At 43.6% G+C, this 26,876-nt stretch overlaps 1 protein-coding gene across 3 annotated transcripts in view; it reads left to right on the forward strand.

Moving 5' to 3' along the window:
• Cdc14a (cell division cycle 14A) overlaps positions 1–26,876 on the forward strand; it is a 159,908-nt gene that overhangs the window by 15,940 nt on the left and 117,092 nt on the right. For all 3 annotated transcript variants that reach the window (XM_085835565.1, XM_021158702.3, XM_085835564.1), the window contains exons 3-4: positions 9,090–9,165; positions 20,913–21,005. In XM_085835565.1, coding sequence (XP_085691691.1) covers positions 9,124–9,165; positions 20,913–21,005 — 135 coding nt within the window. In that variant the 5' untranslated portion in view covers positions 9,090–9,123. The remainder of the gene's footprint in view (positions 1–9,089; positions 9,166–20,912; positions 21,006–26,876) is intronic.

Consider the following 26,876-nt stretch of genomic DNA (forward strand, 5'->3'; position numbering starts at 1 on the left):
TGTTCTGGCTGAACTGTGTTTAGTCCTTGACAAGCTGGATAAATGACATCTGATACGTAACCACAACTATTTGTGGTTGATGATAGGTTCCTCCACAAGAAATGTTTGTGTTTGCTGGAGGTGATGGCTCATGCCTATAATCCTAGTGAGTCCGAGGCAGGAGGATTCCTGTATGCTTGAGGCTAAACTAGGCTACAGAGCTTGTCTCATACAAACATTTATATCGAACTGTAGTTTTAAATTTAGCGTGTGTGTGTGTGTGTGTGTGTGTGTGTGTGTGTGGGTGCACATACCGTGGTGCAGACATGAAGGTCAGAGGATCTCTTTCCATCTCCTCGCAGATTCCAGGGTTGCACTCAGGTTGTCAAGGTTTTGTAGGCAGCACCTTGACCTGATGGACCATCTCGGCAGCTCCTGAACTATAGTTTTATAAAAGGGAGCCTTTCTATTATTCACCAAGTTGGTATTTTGGTTTTCAACATTTTCATATCTTGTTGATAAGTGGTAGAATTTACTAGTTTGGTTTACTTTTGTTATACAATATGGTTTTCTTCAGAGATCTAGAAAAGGTGGTTTTTTGTTTTTGTTTTTGTTTTTTTCTAAATTGGTCTCTTTCATCAACATATGGAAGGAGGACATTTCCTCCCATCTAGGAAGTGAGCAGTTCACTAAGATACCTGATACAAAGAATTGGAAAGTTCCATGTGTGTATTTTGGAGGAGCTGGAGACCAACTCAGAGCTTCAGCTATGCTAGGCAAGTGCTCTACCACGAAACTACATTCTCCACCTACAAAAATCCTATCTGAAAGACCATATACCATTAGACTTTGTGAAAATGAACCCGTGTTTCTGTCTTAATGAGTGGACTGATCATAATTATGTAATTATAAATACATCGACTAAACAGTTCTCTGATTCAGAGCAGCTTTGTAAAGATGAAAGGGCCCGGTCAGGTGAGATCCGGCCTTGACTGAGTACGTTCTTGGTCCTGCGCACGGTTGGGCCAGTGCATCTGCCTCTGACTACCATTTGCATCCTGATCTGCTGTGAGCCCAAACGTGCAGTGGGAGGAGGCCCCAGAAAACTTGTTTTCTGAACGTTGAGTCTGAAACAAGGCCAGTCTCTGTGTGAGACGTATGAACGCGGCTAAAGGGCATGCATGGGTTCATAGAAAGCTTTAAAAAGAAACAATCCAACTTTGTTTTTTTGGCTTCTTTACAAATCGGGCTCACTTGGGTGGCAGATTGGTGAGTTTCTGAGTTGGGATCTTAGCATAAGTTATTTCTTTCTAAGACTTATGTGTGCATATGAGTGTTTTATGTGCGTACTTGTTCATGTGTATGCAGATGTGTGTGTGTGTGTGTGTGTTGTGTAGTGTGTTTGTGTGTTGTGTAGTGTGTTTGTGTGGTAGGCCTACTGAACATCAAGGATCTTCCTCAGTTGCTCCTCATTTTATTTCTGAGACAGGGCCTCTCACTGATTCGGCCAGCAAGCTCCTGGGATTCATCTGTCTGCCTTCCCAGTGCCGGGGTTGCAGGTTGTAGGCTATTCCTGGCTTTTACAGTGATGCTGGGGAACCAAACTCAGGTCCTGATGCTTGCACAGCAGGCACTAAACTGATCGCACCACCTCCTTAGAGCCTGTAACTGATTTCTTACCGTAGATACTTCTTCACCTTCCAAGGATAGGGAATTCCTATAGATAGCATTTGCGTTAGTTGTGAAAATCAAATTATTGATTCTGAGCATCAATGTAGGATCTGAAAATATTGAAAATACCTTATTTGCTGATTGTGAGATTAAAGAGGGGCAGATAGGCCTGCTTAGGAAGTTGTGTGTGGTGGCTCTGTAAAGCGGTGCCTTCGTGTTTTCCCTTCTCTTTCCCTAATGCCAGCACCCAACTTGGTTCCCCTGTGCATATGGAACACATGCCCCGCAGCCCTGGGAAACACAAAGAAAATGCTCTGGGACATTTAAGCTAGGAGAAACCTCTTAGATGGAATTGAAGACGACCTTTTAGAAAGGGCACTGTGATGAATGGTGGGGTGAGCGCCTCTGGGCTGAGGTGATTTATGGAGCAGGCCGCATTTGGAGCACACCAGTAATGAAGATGGGGTGGTGGGAGAAGGCTGTGATGTGCCCCACCTCTCCTCATCTGAGGGGGCTGCTCAGTCTCGCCGCTCTCCGGTCCCTACTCTCTGCTGCCTTCAGGCTTTTGGAAAAAAAAATGGTTTTTAAGTATGTGAAGGTCTCTGTACATATATGATGTGAGTGCTGCTGCACTTGGAGGCTAGAAAAGAGTCAGTCACCCAGTCATGGGTCACCAGTGTGGGCACTGGGAAATGAATACAGGTCTTCCGGGATATCAGTGAGTGCACCTAACCGCTGAGCCATCTGTCCAGCCCCTTAACTAACTTGCTGTGTACTAACGCTTGTAAAGTGTGACCGGGTTGGTCACCCCTCTCTAGCCACACTTAGCCTGGAACACTTTGGAATGTTTAGAATGAAGAGTGTTGTGTTTTGCTGTACTTTCCCAAACGAACCAGTTCTTATTTACTCAGCCAGCCCTGGACTGGGTGCTCAGGATGCCTAGGGACTGTCGTTCAGCTCAGCCTGGCTCAGGGAGCTTGTCCTGCAGTGGATTTCAGACAAAATACTAGTTAAGTGTTAAAAGTAGACGATTGAAGCCCGCGGAAGGAGGAGAGAACTGTAGCATTTTTCTCTTTGACAGGTGTTGATCTATCCCAGGCTAGCCTTGTACTTACTATGTAGCTGAAAATGACCCGGGATTTGCCGCTAGACCCCATTTTATGCAATTCTGGGGATGAATGCCAGGGCCATGTGTGTGGCTGGCAAGTGCTCTACCAAACGAACTACGTCCCATCCTCAGCCCCTAAAAGACCTTTCTGTCTTTGAAGGCAAGAAACAGGGCCTGTGGGATCTGCACATTTGGGGAGCAGCCAAAGAGGTGGGGATGAGAAGAGACTTCTCTGAGGAAGGGTGGTTATGCTGAGACCTAAAGCAGGAGTATGTGTTAACCAGGGCTGGGGAGAAGGGTATGAAGAAGGTCTATGAATGAACTCAGACATTCCTTGTGGCTTGAGCTTGCTGGTAATAAAGGCGAGAAAATGTTGCAAAATAAGTCCCCAAAGAGAGAAGGAGGCAGGAGCTACAGCACCGGGGCCCCTGGAGGCAAGGGGGAGGTGCGGCTTTGAATTCCAGGGGCTTTGGGAGGTGAGGAGATCATAGGCACTGGGTTTAGAGGACTTTTCCCTTTCCAGGCCTTGATTTCAGGAACTGCTTACAAAAAGGTGAGAATTAGCCTTTTATATATCAGCGCCTCTGCCGGAGCTACGGGAATAGACTGGCCGCCCAGTCCTCTTGCTATCCGTGGCAGCTGGTGAATATAAAAGGGTTAACTTACATGGTCTGAGAATGCTTCTGTGGGAGTGAGTTTTAATCTTAGCAGAGCATTCCCGAAGAAGCCGCCTCTTGCTTTTGTTCACTGTAGTCTTGGAGGGGACGTTCCCTTCACTGACTTTGCTTCAGAATGGAAGGACATGAAATACTGGATACTACATAGTCACTTATTTTACAGAAGCGACAGCTGAAGGCTTATACAACCCTGCCCCGTGCCTAGAGCTAAAGAAAGTGCTAAGTGGAGAAGGTCCTTTATGGTGTGTGAGGTAGCTGGGATTTCCTGAAAGGATGTGTCAGGGACAGGGGTTGATCCCAAGGCTGAGACTGCAGCCTGGGAATGCAGCGTGATCAGATAGATACCAGAGTCCTGTGTATCCAGTGGTCTTTCGGTCTTTTTCAGGCTGTCCTGTACACAGGAAACTTGGTAGGTGGTCAGCCACTGGCATCTGTAACTATGGCAAGGTGTGCTCTAAGGGTATGAGCAGGCACTCCGTCTCATGCCCCAGTGTCCTAGGTTAGTATGTACCAAGCAATTAGGATCTTCTGGAAATGTGATCGTTATGCGTTTTCCGTCAGGATCAAAAACATCTTCTGCTTGGAGGGAAACATCTATAGTAAGGCAAACATTAGCTACTATCAACAACGCTCTTTAAACAAAAACAAACCAATTAAAGATGGGCTGGGGAGATGGGCCAGCGGGCTTGTCTGATGAGTGCCCCGTGCTGTAGCAGCAGAGTCTGTAATTCCAGCGCGGCCCTGCAGGGAGATGGCAGGTGGAGACAGGCTACTCTCCAGAAGCTCCTGGGCCAGCGAGTCAGGCTCCGACAGAAACAAAGAGACTCTCAAACCAGGAGAGGTGAGGGCCAACACCCAAAGTTGGCCTTGGGGCCTCAGATCTCCACATTCATAGGTAGCACACATGCAGCTACACACAGACATACACACACACACAGACACACACATACACACACAGAGAGACACACACACAGGCACACACACACACACAGACACATAGACACACACACAAAGAGACACACACAGGCACATACACACAGACACACACAGACACAGACACACAGACACACACACAGGCACACACACACACAGAGACACACACAGGCACACACACACACAGACACATAGACACACACACACACAGACACACACACAGGCACACACACACACACACACAGACACACACACAGGCACACACACACACACAGACACAGACACACACACACAGAGACACACATACACAGGCACACACACACAGACACACAAAGAACAGACACACAGACACACAAAGATACACACACACAGAGACACACACACACAGACACACACAGGCACACACATACAGACACACACACACAGACACACACACAGACACACACAGAGACACACACACACAGACACACACAGGCACACAGACACATACACACACACAATTCATACTGTACACATGAGAAACAAAGTATTGGCATGCCTTATGCTCTTACAATGTAAGGCATCCTAGTTTTTTTTTTTTTTTTTTGGTTTTTCGAGACAGGGTTTCTCTGTATAGCCCTGGCTGTCCTGGAACTCACTTTGTAGACCAGGCTGGCCTCGAACTCAGAAATCCGCCTGCCTCTGCCTCCCGAGTGCTGGGATTAAAGGCGTGTGCCACCACGCCCGGCAAGGCATCCTATTTTAAAAGCAATATTTCTTTTGATTTCACAAGAGCTATTTGATTAATATGTTAACGTGCAGCATCTTGTTCAGAATGGGTGGCCATAAGTTTCATGGCGGGACTAGGCAGTGCTTGGAAAGTCGTATTTCTTTTCGCTGAGGGGTTGACCAGTTTTGCACAGAGCTTCTAATGTGTAGAGTAAGGCATGGTGGCACTTTAGACAATGATCTCCTCGGGGACAGACTCACGGAGATCACACACAGCTCACTAGAAAAACCAAAGATAATCGTAAGCCTCCAGCACTGTAAATCTCGTGAGAAGAGCAGGGTGTGCTGGGTACACTGCGGGTAGTGTAAATCCAGGGGACCTTGGGAAGTGTTTTCTCTGGTCTTGGGCTTCTCTTCCTTGGTCCTTTGAGAAGGACACAGCCTTCCTTCTTCCTCCCCCCTGCCAACTTCTACCTGCTGACTCCATATACTTCAGTCAGTTCTTTGAATTCCTTTGCTGTCAAATCAAAATAGTTTTGGATTTTTACACTTATTGAATTGGACACCAGTTGCCTGATGTTCAGTTCTTTAACTTGTTGAGATTTACTGTAGCTATCCAGCTATAATTTGACAACATTGTTGGAGGAAAAGCATGCATCGGTGAGGAGATCAACTTCTTTAATCATCCATTTGGAGATGAAGGAGCTGTGATACAATGAACTATGTCCAGTTAGCCCAGTGAGACTGGAATATCACCCCCCACCCGGCACCAAGACAGTGGGAGCGAGCTCTTTGCTTGCCTTTGAGTCAAGATATTTTGCTAGAATTTGACAGAATGGAGATGCACTAGTCAATGTTTGGACTGCAAGTTCAAGGGAGTCTACTTTCAGATTTTTTTCTTAAAAAAAATAAATCGTGTGTGAGTCTCTTTATGTGTATTGTTTCAGGGGCTAGCAATGGATTCTCCCTCTCCCCCTCCCCCTCCCCCTCCACCTCCCCCTCTCTCAACAGGGTTTCTCTGTATAGCCTTGGTTATCCTGGAACTTTCTCTGTAGACCAGGCTGGCATTGAACTCACAGAGAGCCTGTGCTGGAATTAAAAATGTATGCCACCACTATCTGGCTAGGGATGCCTTTTTGAGTGGCTTCTCTCATTTTTTGGGATAGTATCTGTCACTCAAAGCACTTTATCGGTATCTATTTTTTTGGTGCTCAGCAATTTCTTATTTGTGGTGGCCAGTGTTGCTTCCATGGTCTTTTCATCTTGACAGGTGTTGCCCATCATTGCTGCTCACAGGCCAGTTCTGCAGGCTTTCCCCTCATGTGGCTTTTGAGTCGTTTTGATGGGAAATGTCTTCAGTTTTCAGATATGAAAACTGAAATTCTCATTTGTCATTTTTAAGTAGCTAGCCTACATCTATTCACCAAGTTGGAGAATTGCAGATCGTTGTAATGATGAGGTCTATATTTGGTTGACTTGATTTTGTGTAAGGATACCCACTTAACTTCCTTGAAATATATATATATATATATATATATATATATATATATATATATATATATATAGTGTGTGTGTGTGTGTGTGCATAGGTGTTTTGTTCACATGCATGTGTGTGTGCTATATATGTGCGAAATGCATGAAGGCATTGAATTTCCCAGGACTGAACTTACAGAGGTTGTGAGCCCCTATGGGAGTACTGGGGATTAAACCCTGGTCCTCTGGAAGAGCAGCCTCTAAACTATTACCTCTTTAGTCCTGATTTGTACTTTCTTGAAGCTTGCTCAGCATGAATTTCAAAAGCTGAGATAAATGACCAAAATTCCACATTTAATGGTCAATATGCATGTTCTACTAGAAAAGAAAGGGCAAGGTATGTTTGTTTGTTAAAAAGCACTGCTTCCAATAAATCCAAGAACAAGGAAATCTGCTATAAAAATAGTGTTGTTCTAAGCAATGTGGTTAGGTATCTGTTAATTAAATACTTGGTTTGTTTTCATTTCCTCCCCTGGTGCTGGACAGTGAACCCAGGCCTTGTGTATGCTAAGTGTGTGCTGTGCCAACCATACACCCTCAGCCCTCATCTTAGTGGTTTTCAGTGGGTTCTTGTTTATATTTATAGCCTGGCATCACACTGGGAACTTTAGATATAAGTTAACATCATTCTGGAAACGTTAGACGTGAATAAGGAACTTTTTTACTTCAGTTCATTAGAAGTCTCTTTTTGGGCCATCTTGTGTTACCTTTTTCCAGAAAGCTGTGCACAAAAGCAGCCAATTTTAATGCTCTAATGTAAGTTCTAAACCATGCCCACCTAAAGGCCAGTAGGCAATGGCTGACTTGTAGTTGGAGTGACATATGTGATTTGGGTGGCAGAAAACAAAAATTAAATGTCTTCCTCATTAAGAAGGCATTCTGGGGATGGATTTCTTTGCAAACTTGGTGGTATTTAAGACATTTGTGCTCCAGGCTGAGTTGAATTTAGAGTACTAATGAGCATTTCTCCATGATGCCTCCGTTTTTGTTGCATTGCATCTAGGACATTCTTCCAAATATGTAAGGTCTAAATAAATAGAGTTCTTGATGGGGAAGCTCAGGCTGCTGTTGATGGGGCAGAATCAACATGTAAAATTCTCCATAATATCTGATGTTCTGTGTACTTTGCTGAAAGAGCACTGAAATAGTAAGTTTTGAGGACTTCTAGCAAAGCTCAGTTAGGGCTCCCTAATGTGACCAGAAGGACTTTGTGGAGGTTACATTTTAAGGCCATCTTGAGGACGCTGAGTGACAAGAGTGCCAAGAGGGGGTGAGTACTCTAGGTAGGAGGCCTGATGTGAGTGGAAGGTTGCATCAGGGGTGGAGACGGGTTTGGAGGTCAAGGGGTGGATGTGTCTTGTAGAATGGTGACCCTGAAGGGGACCTGTCAGGAGGCAAGATCAGCTGAGAGGCTGAGAGCATGTGTGTTAGTTAAGCTTTGGTTGCTGGCTGGTGAAAGCATCCTTGAGTAGTGAGGAGCCGCTCAGCATCGAAAGAAGTGAGACTGATGAGATGTAACGTTGTTGGGAAGGAGACTGAGCAGTCCACTCGAACATGGCTAGTATAAAGGGGAGCTTGGCTTCTCCATCGCGGGAAGGGACCAGAAAGGGAAGGGGTATAATGAGATTGGCTGCTCACTTGATAAAAGAATTGGTTTTGCTCTACTGTGTTTGAGAGGTTTCATGCTCAGTGAGTCAGAAAAGCTTAGGGCTAATTTGAAGGAAAGGTGGCTTGTCAGCACACTGAGGTGTTGAAAGCCTGTTGGAAAGGTGGGTCCAGTTGAGGGGAAAGACATACTGCTTCCAAGAAACCCAAGAACAGGACAGTCTCTGCTGTCAATACAGCGTTACCCTAAGCAATGCAGTTAGGTATCTGTTTATATGTGGTTCTCATTCCTCCCACATTGGGTCACCACTTTGACTCATGACAGTGGATAAGAGAGGTTGCATACAGGCTCTGGAGAGTCAGGGGAATAGAAGAAGGGTCCAATATGTCTTATAATACAGGAAGTTCAAGAAGAACAGGCAGGAAAAAAAAGATCACTGCACATAAGATCCGTGAGGATTGAGGGTGTTTGAGGGGAAGACTTGGAGTTAGCAGAGAGTTCCTGAGCTTCCCGATGGAGTTGGTGAAGAAGTAGAAGCAGAAGAGAGTAATTTCACACTAGTAACTCCACACTCCTCCATCCTTGGCTGCTTTTCAATGCTTTCACCTAAATGGCACAGTAGGAAATTAAAAGGACTTAAAACTCAAAATTGCCCAAATAGTTGTGTGTTAAGAAATTGTTTAGAAGGACTGTGGAGCAGAAAGAGGGTGGAACTGAGTTCCATGGTCTGGCACGGGCCAGACCACTTTTGTGTTGAACCTTCCTAAAGGTGATTGGAATTTGATTACAGATTAGGTGAAGTTAAAAGTGAACATCTATGTTACTGAAAACTGCGCTTGTACTAAATGCTATTTTATATATGTATATATCTCAGTTTCTATGCAGATTTTGGACCTCTGAACTTGGCAATGGTGTACAGATACTGCTGTAAGCTAAACAAGAAACTAAAAGTGAGTATTTTAGATGTGTTTATGTCTTGAAATGAAAATGTTTAAGCCAGAAAACCTGCCCGGTTGGGACGGTTTCGCACACATGTGATTTAATCGGGTTGTTTAGATCTTTAGAAATTTGTGAGAGGTCACCCAGGAGTTGAAATCGATCCCCTGGATTATACCACAAAGGCCATGTCAACCTCATTCTTTCCTCAGGACAACTGCAATATGAGCTGAATGAAGTCACTGCAATCATGATCTAAGAGAGGGGCACAGCCTTTCAGATTCCTAATGAGTCTCTATCGGATTCCTTCATGGGATAATTTTCCAAACGCCTTCACATCTGCTTGTAGATGCTGTTATGGGGTGATGAAGGAAGGGTCTCATCAGGAGTATAACCAGGTTTTGTTTGGTCAAAATGGAAAAGTTTGCATATTTATTAAACATCATCTGTGTAGAGTTAATGACCAAGTAAGACCCATGAATTACATGCTATGACAGAATGTGGGAAGGCATTCAGTATTAGCCTGCAGTGTTTATATTATTACATGAGATCCTTCTCATTTTCTGTATGTACATATGGATTTTGTCATGTGGGCTTTTTTCCTTTTAAACTTTGAGTGCATAAGAAAAGTGACATTTATAATACTGGGATTATTAAAGTTTACTAAATGAAAACCAATATTTATATTTTTCTTCCAATTTATAAATGAACCTCTTGGATGTTTCAGTTTAGAAAACAGGACACCACAAGGTATGCTTGTAAGATAATCAGGGACTCATAAAGTTAGTGTCATGATTCTCTGTGTTGGATACGGTGTGGTAGTTCTACAGTACAGTGTCTTACACACATAGCTGCTCAGTGATTGCCTTTGGATTTTGGTTGAACTTAGATATAAATATAGTTTGGCAGAGCATTTCCTATAGAATATATTGTATGCTTTATACATTTACATATTTTTGGCATCCACCTCAGCATGTTATATGGTCATACAATGACATTTCGGTTAACCATTATATAACACACACACAAAAAAAAACTATCACACCTAACTCATTTAGGAATTAAAGCATGTACTATTATCTGACTTGAAAAATATGTCATACATTCATTCATGTAAACAAGGTCCAAGAAGCTACTCTCTGTAGTTTAGAAAAATAGATAGTTGTATGATTCCAAAGAAATAAATAATCTTTTTAATATAAAATGAACTTTAAATGGCTGAACTAATAATGAAAGAATCATTAGTCAATGCTTGGTCTAGGGGATCTCTCTCTCTTTCTGTCTCTCTCACGTGTGTGTGTGTGTGTGTGTGTGTGTGTGTGTGTACACATATGTGTGGTATGCGTGTGTGGGGACTAGAGGAGGACACTGGGTGTCCTCCATCACTCTCTACCTTATTCCATTGAGACAGAATCTCTCACTGAACCCTCAGCTTACCATTTGGCTAGCCTGTGTAGTCAGCAAGTTTCTGGGCTCTACCTTTCTTTGTCTTCTAGGTCTGGGGCCACCAGTCTATGTAGCTAGCCCATCCCCCACCTTTACATAGGTACTGTGGATCCAAGCTCAGGTCCTTATACTTGTATAGTAAATGGTCTTACTCACTAAGCCATCTCTCAAGCTCCTATTTCCTGGTTATAGTATCATGCAGTTGGCACGAACCATGTATTACAAGTAGCCATATGTGACCCAAATACTATCTGGAGTTAACAAAGAGAAAGAAATCATTATTAGGAAGATGAGACTGTGCATCTAAGTCAGTGTTCTACTATAGTAATTGTAGAAGAGTAGATGGTTTGAATTCTTTTCTACCGTATTCTATACCTAACAGTTTTGGTAAATGCATATGAAAACTTGTTTAAGTTTCCTTTCATTTCCAAAACTTCCTTACATCATTATGAAAGTTCATTAAGGTTCAGACAGTCCCTTGGTTTATTCCAGTGATCAGTAATCAGCCATCTATGCCTGGAATGACATTTTTAGCTTTAATAAAATGAGTGGGCACTTTGTAGCTTTGTGAAGAATTGACCTTTCAAAACTCCAATGTTGATAAGTCTTGGGCTCTTTCAGTAAACAGTATCAAATGGAATCTCTGTATCAGGAGACACAAGTTTACTTGAGCAATCCAAAGCCAGAATTGCTTTGGATTTGTGGAATCCATTTTTCATCAAAAAAGTAAGAATTCTAGCCAGGCATGGTGATGCACACCCTTAACTCCAGCACTTGTGAGGCAGAGGCAGGTGAATGTCTGTGAGTTTGAGGTCTCTTCTCCACAGTCAGTTCCAGGACAGCCAAAGCTGCACATAGAGAGACCTTGTCTCAAAAAAGAAACACTAAATTTCAAAAATTAAGCTGACATGCCAAGTTACCTTCCTAAGGTCACGTCTGTAAATTCAGATAGGAAAGCTAAGAGTTCTTACGGGAGGGTTTTAAATACCTGCTTCAACCTGAGCGCGGTCATTTCCTGTGGGGAAGCTGGCCAGTGTACTTTTAGGAATCTAAATGATAGCTGTGAAGACTGGAAGAGATCACAGGGCGAGATGGAAGCCTAGGAAATGTGTGACCTGCTCATCGCCCCAGGTGTAGTCCGGGCTGGTGTCGCTGTTCTCTGTTCGCTGTTCCACGTTCTTACCTTTGCCCTGGGGGAGGAGGGGTCACGGGGGCCTTGGGTTTAGGATCCATCTGGGTTTATTGTCCCAGTTGTTTCTGGGCCTTATTACCTTTCCAGTGGCTGTGGCTTCCATCCTGGCTGTGAGGAAACTCAGACTCTTTGCTCTCCTATTTGGAAACTACTTTCTCGTTACACATGCGTCCTTCTGCCAGCAGCACCTCTATACTTGCAATCTCTCCACCCTCCCAGAGCACTGGTCCCTGACTGATGTCTCTCCTTTGCAATCCGCGGTTCCTCATCTTGACTGGGGCCAGGGCACCTCGCTGCCATGCCTCCTTCTGTGGATGATTTCATGTGCTGATTTCCTGGGCACCGCCTCCCTCTTGCTGTCCTGAGCCTTGGACTCCCCCCCAACCCTCCCCACCCCCCCCACCCCCCCACCCCCCACCCCCCCACCCCCCCCAACCCTCCCCACCCCCCCACCCCCCCCACCCCCCCACCCCCTCCACGATGTATTTGATTTGTCACCACAGCCTGTCGGATTGATCTAGCTTCATTCTTTGTAGTTCGCACGCGTGTATGTGCGTGTGTGTGTGTGTGTGTGTGTGTGTGTGTGTGTGTGTGTGAGATGCTTGCTGTGATGTGTGTGCGGAGGTCAGAGGACAATCTCACAGGAGTCCGTTCTCTTCCATTATGTGCTTGCCTGGGATCGAACTCGGTTTGCCAGCCAGGCTTAGTGGCAAGTACTTTTATCTGCTGAGCCAGCTTGCTCTCCTCCCTCTTAGCATTATTTTAGTTAATAACTTCTTGTTGGCATTCTTCTTGTGTGATGTTTAAACAGTCACAATTTTATTAATTAAAAAAATTTAAAAAAAATTTTTAATCACTGCTTTAGGCACATGTTTTCTAGTTTGAGAATTTTTATTCCTTCAAGTTAAGATTTTATGATTTTTTTCCCCTCCCTAGTTTTATGCCTGAGGTTCATAGACAATTTTTGCTGTGAATCTCTAAGTTTCTCATTTCTTAGATGTCATAGATTTTTTTTTCATGCTTTGAGATGATTGACTGCAAATTTACTAATTTTTTTTCTTTTGCTGCGTCCATGCACATTTGATTCCCAGTGACTTTAGTTTTAATTATGATGGCCAGAATGAAAAAAAATATTTATTAAATATTTGCTTCAAGTGCCCCAAACAAAAAAGCATCATGCCCACTAGCAACAAAAACATCTGCTTGTTTTAAAGCACTTGATAATTGTTACTAAGGAGTTACATATACATCATAGGTCAGAGTTTGCTGGCTCTGATCAAGTCTTCCTGTGAAGAAGCAGCAACCAGAGAGGAAAGATGTGGCCTCAGAGGCACAAAGACTGGACAAAGCATGTGTACTGCTTAGTGGAAAGCGACATCCGTGGCTGACAGACAAGGGCAGGAGTGTTCATCAAGGGATCTATAAATCCTTAAACTACACAGACACTTTGGTGTGTACTTTTATTTTTCTTTTGAGAAGACCCACAGCTCCTTATTAACCCTCAAAAGTATCCTTGGCTCAGACAGCACTAAGAACACTGAGCTATAACATAAATGTTTCAAGGCTGTAGCAGGAGACAAAATTGGCAGTTCATTCAAACAAACAAACAAACAAACAAACAAACCCCCAAAAACCAAAAACCCAAACCAATACTTTCTCCTAATTTAATCAGTTAAAAAAAAAAAAAACCCTGAAAGCTTATTGAAAAATCTGAAGATTTAATAAAAGTAATACAATTGAATAAGCTTTTCTTAATAGAGTTGGTACATTGTTACATATTGATTTTTCTTTTCCTCAGAGAAACAAACTTTCAGCTTGGGCTAAAAATAATTAGGAAGAAAAAGGAGCTGTTTTTTTCTAGGGCAGCAACTAAAAAAAAAAAGCAGCCACTGCTATGAATCAACAGGACAATTACTGTAATCTTGGACCATTTTGAAAGGATTCAAAGAATATTCAGAGCCATTTACAAAGCACCCCCATTACCTTTCCAGCATAAAAGAGCAAAAAGAGGCTAGAAGAGCGGACGTCCTGGAAGAAAGGATTGCATTAAAGCCGGGAGAGGCCTGGCAGGAGTGGGTTCTGGGAATGCCCTTGTGGCTGAGTGGCTGGGAGCAGTAATTCTACCCTGGAACCCAGGCAGCCGCCACACTCTCAGGTCACAGTACACAAGAACTCTTTTGATGTAGCGACAGACACCCTCTTTCTATAAGTACAAAACCACGCCACGATCTCCTCACACAGTCCTCTTCTGTCTCGGGTTGATGGAACTGAGGAGCAGAAAAGGGAGCTACGTTCAGTGAGACAGCCGGTGTAGAGGGAGTGGGACTGTAACTCACGGTGTCAAGCGCATTTCGAATTTGTAAGGCTAGCCGTGGATGTTTTGTATGCATTCAGAGATGCTCAGGCTTGTAAGTGAATTCTCTCAAGTGTCTTTAACCGTTTGATCAGAATTATCACATGCACGCATGGGCACACACACACACACACACACACACCCACACCCTTTGGAGACAGGGTCTCTGGTAACCCAGGCTAGCTGGCCTGGAGTTTACTGCAGAAGTAAAGATGGTCTTGTGCTCCTTATCCGCCTGCCTTTGCCTACTGAGAAGTAATTTTATGAGTGATTTTTTTTTTTCGTTTTGACCAAATGTGCCATTTATTAATGCAATCTACTGGGTTTGAAACAATCAAACAAACAAACCATAAAGAAGCAGTTGTTTTCTTTTGAAATAATAATACTAATAAAAAATCAACCTGTTTTTATCTTAGCTCCAAACAAAACATGAACCACATTTTATTTTGTGCAGCCAAAGAAAATGTTCAAGAATGTCCCTTTCCTGAGAAAGCTGGAGGTAAACAAACCCAGTCCTGGCTGCTCCCTGGAAGACATGTTCCCTTTCTTGCTTTGGCAGTGACCCCTGATGGCTGGCGAGGTGCTCATTGTCATGGCTGTTACTAGGCTAATGGAGTCACCTGTCAGAGAATGAATGATGCCTTGGCCACCATGGTCCCTGCGCTGTGTTCTCCTTAATCGGACATGGTCCCTGGCAACGCTTGCTTGCTGTGCATGGGCTGTGTTTCTTATTAAGGAGTATATTAATCTGGCTGTGTTGGATCTTTCTTACTCCAGTCAGATTGACCTGCAGAGCTTAATTAGGCATACTAGCCAAACGACTCCAATATTTTACTTCTAGCACTGTGAGCAACTTCATCATGGTGAGGCTGCCGAAGAGGACACAAGGCATCACGTGACCTAGGAACTCTGGGTCTTCTAGCTTTGCCGTTTCCTTGCATCAGAGTTTGCTGTTGGATGGTTACAGGGTCTGTGGTTTCCTGATGTAAACGGATCAAGTGCATGATCTGTATATGTTACTGTCCTCTAAGGCCACTCTGTGCTGTTCCTATGTTAGCATGCCTTCCTTTTCTCCTATCCCTGAGTTTCCATGGCTTGTTTGTCTTTTATTACCATGCCTGAATGCAGCCTTTCCCATAGCTTTTCATTCAAGGAGAGAAAATGTGCATGTGGCACTATCCCCTTGATTTTTGATTCAGTCTGTCACAGTGTCACGTTCCCTGCTTGACAAGTGCCATTAAATATATATGGTGATATGCTATGTACTTATTGTGATTTATCTCATAAAACTCTGATTCTCTGGGAAGCGAAGCAGGTCTGGAAGTCTCTGCAGGTTTGACTACGTAAATGGATGGATGCTCTTCTGCTGTCTCAGGAAACCGTCATTGTATAGCGTGTGTCCTGTTTCCCTCCCTGTGTAGTTGTTCCCTTGTTTACCAGAAGCCACTAGTTTGCATCAGATATTCGTAAACTGAGATCACACATCGGCTAGAGACCGGGTTCCCCTCATAAAGTGTCTCTGGGAGCAGCTGCTCAATTCATTCTGATAATAGAAATGTTTTTCAGTCTGGTAACCAGGCACAGCAAAGTGTTTGCCATTCAGCTTACAGACATGCCCTGTAGTGGATAAATTCTCTTAAAACAAACAATCCCCCATACCCCCCATAAAACCCCCAACCCCTCCCTCCCCCTCCCCCCCCCCCACCAAATCCAACTCATCCACACACAAACAAAACCAACCAACCAACCAACCAACCAACCAACCAAACAAACAAACAAACAAAGACATTAAAATTGAGCAAAGTGCACTGGCGTGCATCTTTAATCCCAGAACTCGGGAGGCAGAGTCAGTGGGGAGTCTCTCTGTGTTCAAGGATAGTCTTGAACTTGGTTTACAGAATGTTTCTGGGATACGTAGTGAATCTATTTTTTTTTAAAAGACACATTTAAATTTGTGGTCAGCAAATTTTGGATCCTTCTTTCAGATGTGGAAGGCTTTTAATGGTGCTATGCCCAGGTCCTGCACGGAAACAGCAGGGCTGAGTTACGGGTGCTTTGAGAGCGCCTGCTTTTGTCCTTTGTCACCTGACCCACTCCAAGTTTTAGGACCCTGGGAGTGTCTGAATTTTGAGCCTCTGTAATAGCTCTCCTGAAAGTGGTTTCGTTAAGAGACCAGTGAAGGCCTTGTTTCTGAGGCGTCCTCTCCTTGTAGTGGATGCGTTTGTTTATCGAGACAAGTGTTTCTCAGAGGACTGCAGAAATGTTTTTCTGTAAGGTGCTTTCAAAAGCGGATAGCATGACTTGGAACTCTGACAAGGGACTTCAGTGTTTTTCAGGAGGCAGGTTCATTAAATGCATGGTCTTTCAGGATCATAGCATTTCACGGGGGTGGGGAGGGGCAGCATCATATTTGTGTGTAACATTTTTCCAGAATTTACCAATAGATATAGTCTAGTAGATTTCTCAGACTCTACTCCACTGAGTCAGAAACTCTGGGCAGGCCCAGTGGCCAGTTCCTTCAAGCTCTCCAGGACCCTCGGCACCAGTCTTCTGCAAGCATGCAATGGAACACTATAATATAATAATCAAATACAATGCAGTTTAGGTTTAAATTTATTTTAGTTTTTTTATTTCTGAAAAATTTTCATACTGCTGACCTTTTCAGCCCAGGACTTATTTAATAAATTCTGAGCCACAAGACTTGTTAATGGCCTTGTGATTAAGGTTTACTCTAATTATCAGTGTCAGTGAGAGAGATCTGGATTCCTTCTGCCTCCCACACTTGGCTGTGTAAGACTTTGCAGCAGGCCTTTCCTGGTTCCTGGCTTATGTTCTAGTAGAACGCAGTGTGCTTATTATATTTCAGCCTTGCTTGGGACCTCGGCTTTGGAAAGCACTCTGCATTGTTAAACCGGACCCCTCTGGTGCTGGCTGCTCTTGTTGTTTTGGGAAATGAGATATAGTAATTGGCTAACAGATATTTGCTGCTGCTTCTGTTAGGGCTGTTTGTCTACTTAGCTTGAGAGGGTTCAGGAGGTTTGGAAGATGGGAATCTAAGGTATATATAGATGGCTAGCGAGTGTTTTCTGTCATGGTCATACGCAGCAGAGTTAGAGAGGGCTTAGTATTCTTTCAGAGACATCTTCCTTTTTGTATTTAAGACTGGTTTGATTTGACCCATGTTTCCATTTGCTTCACTTTTATACTGTGGGTTTTTTTGTTTGTTTGTTTGTTTGTTTGTTTTTGTGATCTCTGAGCATCTCATATAAAGAAATGATCTGTAAGAATGGGGTTAGCTTACTGAAAGCCAGATATATGACCATGACTTTGCAAATGTTCTCCCTGAAGAGTCAGGACTACCTGAGAGACCACAGAGAAGATGGGCCAGAGTGAAGAGGAGGCCCGTGTCCTGTCAGAGGCATGAGGCTCTCCCTTGGGCTTAAGGCAGGGACTCAGAAGATGTCAGTGGGCTCACTTATAAAGCAGAATTCAGCTATCCCGAGATCTGGGCTCTCCCCAAATGATAAAGTTTTGCTATCTTATTATTGACTTTTCCTATTGCTGTGACAAGCAACTGAAGGACAGATGGACAGAAGGAAGGATGGAAGGAAGGATGGGAAGAAGGATGGAAGGAAGGACAGGAAAGAAGGAAGGAGGAAGAGAGGGAGGAGGAAGGAAGGAAGGAAGGAAGAAGGATGGACGGATAGAAAGAAGGAATGAAGAAGGGAGAAAGAAGGAAGTAAGAAAAAAGGAAGGAAGGAAGAAGGAACGAATGAAGAAGGATGGAAGGACAGAAAGAAGGAAGGAAGAAGGAAGGAGAAAAGAGGAAGGAAGGAAGGAAGGAAGGAAGGAAGGAAGGAAGGAAGGGAGGGAGGGAGGGAGGGAGGGAGGGAGGGAGGGAGGGTTATTTTGGCTTTCAGTCTGAGGGCACAGTCACTATTGTGGGGAGGTCCTGGTGGTAAGGGTGTGGAGGGCTGTTCAGAATGCAGAGAGGTGGATGTTGCTGCTCAGCTTTCTTTCTTTGGAATTCACCGTGGGCCCCCAGAGTGTGGACTGCTGCTGCTCACACTCAGGGCTGAAAGCTTTCTGGCATATCTGGAGGTTTGTCGCCTAGAGGGTTCTTGATCCTGTCAACATGAACCATCGTATTCATGAAAGAGCCTTAGAGATGTATAGATGAGTTCCCACTGGATGGTGCTGTTCATTTTAGGGTGCTTGGATCGCATAGCAGGACAGATGTGTGCATATATATGGTGGTGTTTTTTTCATATTTGAAAGAAAACATTAAGGATTTGTTTTATCAGTCCAACCACAGAAAACATTAGCTAAATAGCCTAGAAAATGTTTTATCATCCCTAACGCTTTTCACTGCATAGATAGGATCCACTATGGGGCAAGTTGGCTTTAGGGAGGGATCCTGGTTGAGGTGAGGGGGGTATTAGTAAGGTTGCAGTTTATAAGATTCTTCTCTGCTGTTATCTACTTTGAGTTGGTTTTGATCCCTTGGGCAAGAACTCCATTCCCCGTAGTCTGACTTTGGGGACAAGTGGCCAAGCTTCATCACACGGAAACCATTTCTCAGCTGTAGAGCTTCAGAGACCCAACTCTGAAAATTAAGTCCAAAAACATCTGCACAGGAGAAATGTGCCAAATGTTCCCCCTACAAATCAGCTGAAAGCTTGCAACAAACACAAGTTTGCTTTCCTTGGCAGCTTTCTGGGAGAAATATTTTGAAATAGTTAACACTTGTAGGGGCTTAGGAGGTGGCTCCCACAGAGAAGTGCAGTTTCTCAAGCACCGATGACCCGAGTTTCACTCCTGGAACCTGTGTAAAGAGCTGGATGTGGTGGCTCGAGTCTGTCATCTCAGCATTCCTATATGAGATGGGAAATGGAGACAGGAGAATTATATGGAAGATTGTGGGTCAGCTAGCCTGGAGTGCACAGTGTATCTACAGAAACAATGCAGGAGACCCAGCCTTAATATGGGGGAAGGTGAGGACAGCCTCTGCAACATTGTCCTCTGACCTCCATGTGTGAGCCCTCTGAGGCAGAGGCAGAGGGATCTGTGTGAGTTCAAGGCTAGCCTGTTCTGTGTATCAAGTTCCAGGCCATCCAGGAAACGACCTTGTCTCAAACAAACAAGTGAACATCCCCAACTTATTGGTGAAGAGCAATAAATGGCAAACAAATTAATCCACAAATAGTAAAATTAAATAAAAAAAATCGTCCAGAGATTCAATAAATCAAAATTGAGAAAGCAAGGAGCCGTGTGTGAACACCATTGATGATAGCCGTGAAGTCTTTAAATCATTTCAGTAAAATACACTTGATGGAATTGAATCAGACACAACTATTTTTTTTTTCCTCTCTACTTCCTATGAAAAAAAGCCATCAATAAGAGCAGATTGTCTCTGAGTCAGATAATAACTTTCAAAAGTTCAGCTAATAAGGACATCCCTGTTTTCAAAACATGTGACTTGTAGTTATTCATGTCTGAAAGGGTGTCACATGTCTCTTGGTCTCTAGCTGGGATGCACATAGCTTCCTGCTTTCATGTATAAGCTAAAATGATGCACCTTGGTGCTTAGATTTTTTTTTCTTTTCCTTGTTGAAAATAACATGTTAGTAGATTTTTTTTTTTTTTTTTTTTTGGTGTTGGCTGTGTTCAGTGTGCTGAGTATAATAATCTATTTTTATTTTTGGTGTGAATTTACAGACAATATTAAAAGGCCTATATTTACCAGACCATAGAAACAGTCCCTGGAAGTCTTACGTGCCTACATTTAAATAGCCATTAGTCACTATACCATAATAGTCTTGCAACCCAAAGAAATTATGTTTAATTGAGGCACACCCATTTTCTCTAGATTTGAATTGTGACTAATAATTTGATTTGACTTAATAGATCTAATTATTACTTTTCATGTTTAGCATGTGTTCAACAAACCATTTGGTTTTACTTTGGATTACGTGAGCATGTTGCATATTGCCTGGCGTATATAGCAAGTGCTTAATGATTGCGCTCATGAATTTAATACATGGCTGTTGAATTATGATGTTCCTTGATAACCTTTCAATGTTCCTCTTTTCCCACGAATAACTTTCTTTAAGCTAATTAAAAGGGGGTTACTAATATCGACTAGAAAGAAAATTTTACTATTGGTCTGTAAAAATGAAAGTTTTGGAGAAGCCAATAGGATGGCTGACATATGACTGTGAAGAAGGAAACGTACATCAACATCTCCTGGAGTCAGCGTGTCATGCTGAGAATGAAGAGGAGTGGCTTAAGTCATATACATAAGATAACGAACATGCATACGCGTACGCATATACATATACAATACATATACATACATATACATATGCATATGCATATACATACACATATACAATACATATACATATATATACACATACACATATACATAAGATCAGGAATAAATTATTCAAAGTGGCTCCTGTGACTGGAGAATCAATGATTCAGTTACCTCCATTCTCAGAGACGTCCATGTTGGTTATATTGTCAATTCTCACATTCAGGTGGATTGAAGAGAAGGGAGCTAGTAGCCCAACCCCCTCCCTGAACCCAAGAAAGTGAGCAGTAGAACCCCCCCCCCACCCCAGCTCCAAACAGGAATGTCCCAAATACCACGGAAGCTTGCAATGAAAGGTGTTACATTGTAGGAACTGCTATACTTGCTGAAGTTGAGAGATGGTAACTCCTGCCTTTCTGTAGTGGTCACAATCTGCTTTGTTCTTCCCTTCCAGTCCTACAGTTTATCAAGAAAGAAGATCGTGCACTACACCTCTTTCGACCAGCGGAAAAGAGCAAACGCAGCGTTCTTGATAGGTGCTTATGCCGTAAGTACTTTATTTGCGGTTAATCTGAGGTCAAGTCGATGAAGTGCTAACGCTGTTAGATCCCAGGCATCTCTGTCCAGTAGGACAGGAGGGGTACATTACTAGCAGGTTGGGAGCTAATTAGGGACGTAGAGTGGACTAACATCATCTCTGAGTGCTTACTCTCCATCATCATCATCATCACCATCGTCACCAACGTCACCGTAATCTTGCTTTGTATTGCTCTGAGTCAGAGTCCTCTGTATTATTGGCCTGGGACTTTCTGAGTAGCCAAGGCTGGTCTTAAATTTGAGGTGGTTTTCTTGTCTTAGTCTCCTTAGTGTTAAGATTTCATGCATGAGCTGTCTCGTCTAGATGTAGATTTATTTTTGGATAGTTAGTGAGAGACTCTTGGAATGATTTTGTGTAGCTTGGATTCTCCTGTTATTGGCATTTAGTGTGCAGAACACCTATACCTAGCCAGGACATACCCAAGGGGGGAAAATGTGTGTATGAGTGAAATATAATATAGAAAATTTAAAGCCCGCTAAGCTGCTTTTGTGGAGGTGGGAGACAGAGGAAGCTCTGGACAGCAAAGGAGAGGATTATTATTGTTAATTTTTTAAATCAACCTATGAATTCATCTATACAAGTGTTTGCAATAGAAAATGGAATATGAACCATGCATATACTATAACCTCCCTAGTAAGTAAGTGTGATCTTTACAAAAGTAAGCTTGAGTAGAAGTTTTGTTCTCTGAAAGCACAAACGCATCAATATGAATTCTATGTGAGCAGGCCACAGTTTCTAGAAGTTTCTGGATATGCTGGGACTGGGCCAAAAGAAGACAGAAACCATCACGGCTCAAATGTCCCTGTAACCTGGCCTGACTCTTGGGGGGTGGGGGGGCTCTGTGTGATTCCTCCTGAACAATATGCTGATTTACAGGAAGGGAAGGTGCTGACATTTCCCCACCTTCCCAGGAAGGGCCAGGGTGTCTCCGAAGCCTGAAGCTTGCTGCTGTGGGACCTTTTCAGGCCTTCTTTGCAGACCTTAAATGGGAGGCCCCATACTCTGCTATGCCAAGTGCAAATTTCCAGGGGTGGGGCAGGTAGGTGACTACTGGCAGGACATGGGGATGCAGGCAGGGAAGAGGACAAGCTGATGGTCACCGGAAACCTGGGCCTTGCTCCTGGAACTTCAACTTTCTGGTTTGTTTCACTTCTTCTGTCATCTGCGGCCCCCTTTCTTTCTTGTTACCCAGTACAGTGTAAGGAGCTGAGAGTCAATAAAACACAGCTGGCTTTTTCATTCTGAAGGGGCTCTGTGCTGTAATAGGGTAAGGTCACTCTTCTCTCAGCCTTGCTTATTTTCCATGTTGTAAAACAGGTGAATTGGCTACTGTGACCCCAACATTTCCTTTCGGGTCTTAGGACACTAGGGTGATTTACTGTGTAGGCAGGCTGTTGTTTCTAATCTGGAGAGCATACAGGAAAAGCCAGCTGTTGCTGGGAGGGTTGGGGAAGTGCTAGTAGCTGAATTAAACAGGTATGCTATTTTGCACCTGACACACTCATAATTGATACTTGATTGATTGACAGCGTGATTAAGTATGGAGCGCCTGTACTCATCTCTTGACTCAAGCCATGCACCAAGCATGTCTTTCCTATGGGGCTTTGTGATGTTTTGAGCATGTTATTTATAGGTCCTTTGTCATAAAGCACCTCTGTCAGGTCACCCCTCTCCCTCACCATCCTTCTCTCTTACTGTCCCTCCCTCATCCTTTCCTTCACTCTTTCCTTCTCTCCCTTTCCCTTTATTTCTTTCTCCCTTTCCCTCCCTCCCTCCCTCCCTCCTTCCATCTTTCCCTCTCTTCCTTCTTTCCCTCCTCTTTCCTTCTATCCCTCTCTCCTTTCTTCCTTCTCTCCCTCCCTCTCTCCCTTCCCCTCCCTCCTTCCTTCCTCCATTCTTTCTTCCCTCCTTTCCCACCTGTCATTCCAGTGTTGTTTCGAGTGAGCTTTAATTTCACCAGCTAACTCTGGAATTTTGAATTCTGGGCATCACACATGCATTGTGCTCTTGAGAAAACACCCTGAGATAAAACAAGTTCGGGAGCTTCTGTCACTTTAAAGCAACTCCAGGGGAAAGCGCAGCCTCTGGTGCAGTAGAAGAAGTGCTGAGCACAGCATGAGCTTGTCTTACACCCAGTCACAGTCCCAAGTGGAAAGCCATCATTCTTGTATGGGTCATTTCCCAGCTGACCTCCCTGATTTTGTAAAAGCTCAGAACTGTTATATAAAAAAAGGACATTTAGGCTTGTGGTCATTTCTTCAAGAGTGAATGCTTCTTATTGTATGTACTTAATTGTTGACACAATTCTTATAGGCTAGTAATAGGACTTATACATATCAGTTAATGTTCATATGTGTTCAGTGTTGCTAGGTGGCAAAGTCTCTTATAAATGAATCTTCTCTGGGTATGAAAGGGCCTCTAACTCAGGAGCAGCCATAGAATCTATGACACAAAATAAGTATGTGTATTTTTTCAGACATATGTCCCTAAGAGTGAAGACAATTCAATCTCTCTCTCTCTCTCTCTCTCTCTCTCTCTCTCTTTCAAGATAGGGTTTGTCTGTGTAGTTCTGGCTGTCCTGGAACTCACATTGGAGACCAGGCTGGCCTCATAATCACACTGATCCACCTGCCTCTGCCTCCTGGTCCTGGGATCAAAGGCTACCACTGCCTGCCCAGTTTCTTGAGTCTCTTTTTAAATGTGCCATCAGCCACGTTCAACGGCTATTGGCTCATGCCTTGAGACAAGTCTTCTGATCTTTAGCTTTCTCACTGATAAGGTTTAGATAATACTGGAGCTTCCCTGCCTACTGCACAAAAGTATTATGAATGTCAGACATGGAACTGTCTGTTGGATAGCACCACATCATATATGTAAATTATCACAAATTTATAGCGACAACATATGCCTTTCTCCCCTCTAACCCAAACTGATTTATTTCCCCAGCAGCCATTCCCTTCAGAAAGCCTAATGCTTACTCTTGATGAACCAAATCAGAAGTTAGTAGTGATTTCACTTCTCTAGTACCCCCTCCCACACTACACGTGATCAGAGTGTGATTGGCTCTAAGTCCCGGAACACATATTGAGCCAGGATGTGTCTTTCCGTTTCAAGCCGTTACCCTTTCCTTGATCACTTCTGTAGCTTCATGCATTTTGTTCCTGCCCTCCTTTGTGTATTCTTGTTTCCCTTTGAATACTTGCGGTGCAATTATCAGGGTGGTCTTTCCAAAAAAATTAAAGTGAGATCGTATCATGACCCTGGTTTGAATCTGCAGGCTGACTCTTTCTGGCATCTGGTTCTTCCAATCGGATCCCGTGTGGCCTCGTGATCTCTGTGCTCACGTCCTCCCATTGTACTGGCCTTCTAACTGAAAATAGTGTGCCTTTTCTCACCAGAAACCTTGATTGTTCTGCTCTCTTTTTATCTAGAGCATTCTTACTTCAGACCTTCGAATGCCTGTCCGTCCCCCTCTGTCCCCCAAAGTTACTGTCTTGGAGAGCCTTTTCCCCAAACTCTGCCCTGCTCCCTTGTTCACCTCCTGGCACTTTTCTGTTTTATTTTCTAGCCGGCACTTGGTCTTTGAAGTTGTGCGCTGGTGTATTTTATCTTTCCCAGACCAAAGGGTGGGGGACCTTATCTGTTTTGCTCAGTGCCCTGTCTAGAGGGTGATAAAATATTTAATGAGGGGTTAGGTCAAGCTAGTTGAGTTGGAAGCTGGCCAGAAGGCTGTGGCAGTCCTAGAAGCTTCCTGCTGCGCTGAATCATGGGTAGGTCGTGGGTGGGAGGTGGGCACATGGACGACCCTAGAATGCCCAGTGTGGAAGGGGCAGGTGCGAGGAGCATCAGCTGTTTCCGAGTTGGAGTATCTGAGTACCAAACATCTAGTTTAGGGTCATACTGGCTGTGAGTATGTGAGGTCTGTAAATACATGGAACGAATAAAGCACTGTAATGGGGCAAGTTGGATAGAAAGTATAAGTGATGTCTTTCTTCTTCCTTCCCGGAATATCTGAGCACACGTTGAGCCAAAGGATTCACAATCAAAGGCGATAGCTGGCGTAAGAAACAAGAACGTCTTCCTTTGAAAACAGACTTTTATTTTTCTAATTGTTTTTGTTGTGGTAAAATATACAAGACTGTTAAATTAGAGACATAAAAACAACAACAAAACCCCAAACAAAACAGGGTTTCCTATATGTTGGGGTGGTCAGTGCAAGCTGTGTAGTCAAGGTGACTCTGAACTTCTGATCCTCCTTCCTCTGTCTCAGTCCTGGGATCATGCACCATCATGCCCTACCCAGTTTATGCAGGCCTGGGGGCATCAAACCCAGAGTGCCCTGTGTGCTACGAAGCATTCCACCAGCACAGGTATATCCCAGCTCTTAGAACCATTTTTAAGTAGCCAATTCCATGGTATTGATTACCTTCCAAAGACAGGACTTTTTAGTTCCTCTTGTAGGTGACCTCCAGTACGCCCTAGACGGTTTCGTGTTTGTTCCTTATCTGTAAGCATGGAGAGTCCATTTAAAGCCCTTTCTTCTAAACCAGTCACAAGGATCCAAAAGGAGATAAAGTACAGGGAAGCCTCTTGTTCATTAGGAGACCCACAGGAAGTATTGCTCTGCAGCTAAGCTTAAGGCCAGACAGCTGGATAGATGTGGCCACTTGGAGATCCTAGTGACACATATTGGCATGGTCTCTTTGCTCTCTAGGCTATGACATTGCACTCCTGGAATTGCCGGGCTCACATTTGAATTAGATATCTTCTTTCCAGTGTAGCACTTGGGGTAGCTGTAGAATCAGGATGCCTAGATCACCGGAGCACCCAGACATCTTCATGTGACTTGAAGAAAGTAGCTGTCAAAATGTACTAATGAGGGGCTGGAGAGGTGGCTCAGTGGTTAAGACCACTGACTGCTCCTCCAGAGGATCTGGGTTTGAGTCTCATGCCTGACATGGCAGCTCACAACAGTCTGTAATTCCAGTTGGGGGGGTGGGGTGGCGGGAGGGGGGAGATCAGGCCCTCTCTTTTAGCCTCTGTGGGCACTGCATGAATATGATGCACAGACCTACATGCACTCACACACATGAAATAAAGATAAGTGTAAATTTTAACAAATTATATTAATGAAGCTCTTGCCCTGAAATTCAAGACAAAGTTCTTATTCTGTGTTACTGTATTTAGTTCACAGGGCTTTGACAATTGGTTCAGGCCATGATGGCTGAAGAAATGGGAGGTGGAGATGTGTGTGTGTGTGTGTATTACAAACATATAGGAGAAGTTATAGTAATGTGATATTTCTTTTAGTTACTTTACAAATTAAGTTCAGAGTTCAGGAATAAAGAAGTTTTGGGTTGCTATGTTAGTGCATACCTATGCACCCGGGATTTGGGAGGCTGAAACAGGGCAATTGTGAACTTGAGTCCAGCCTGGGCTACATAGTGAGTTCAAAGCCAGCCAGTCTGAGTTATATAGTAAGCAAGAAGAAACAATTAGTTTTCAGAGATGCAGAGGGTGCTTAAACAGAGGTGGCAACCACATTATAACCTCCTTAGGTTACCTTTAAACCTTTGCCTTGATGGAGATCTACAGTATAGATTAACTGGGTGTAGCCTGAGCCAGACATTATGTCTGCACTGGGAAATGACCAGGCTAAGGTTTATAGACTTTCTAACCATGCATGTCTACCTTTTATTTTGTACACTACACATAGAGCTATTAATATGGTTTTATTGTGCTAGTAAGTCACCTTCTAATTGGAGAGGTGTCATTCTCTAACTGGATGGAAAGCAACCACTGTAGCACAGCCAGGACTGT

This window comes from Mus caroli, unplaced genomic scaffold (assembly GCF_978045245.1).
Source record: "Mus caroli unplaced genomic scaffold, Mus_caroli_1 scaffold_3, whole genome shotgun sequence".
Lineage (NCBI taxonomy): Eukaryota > Metazoa > Chordata > Mammalia > Rodentia > Muridae > Mus > Mus caroli.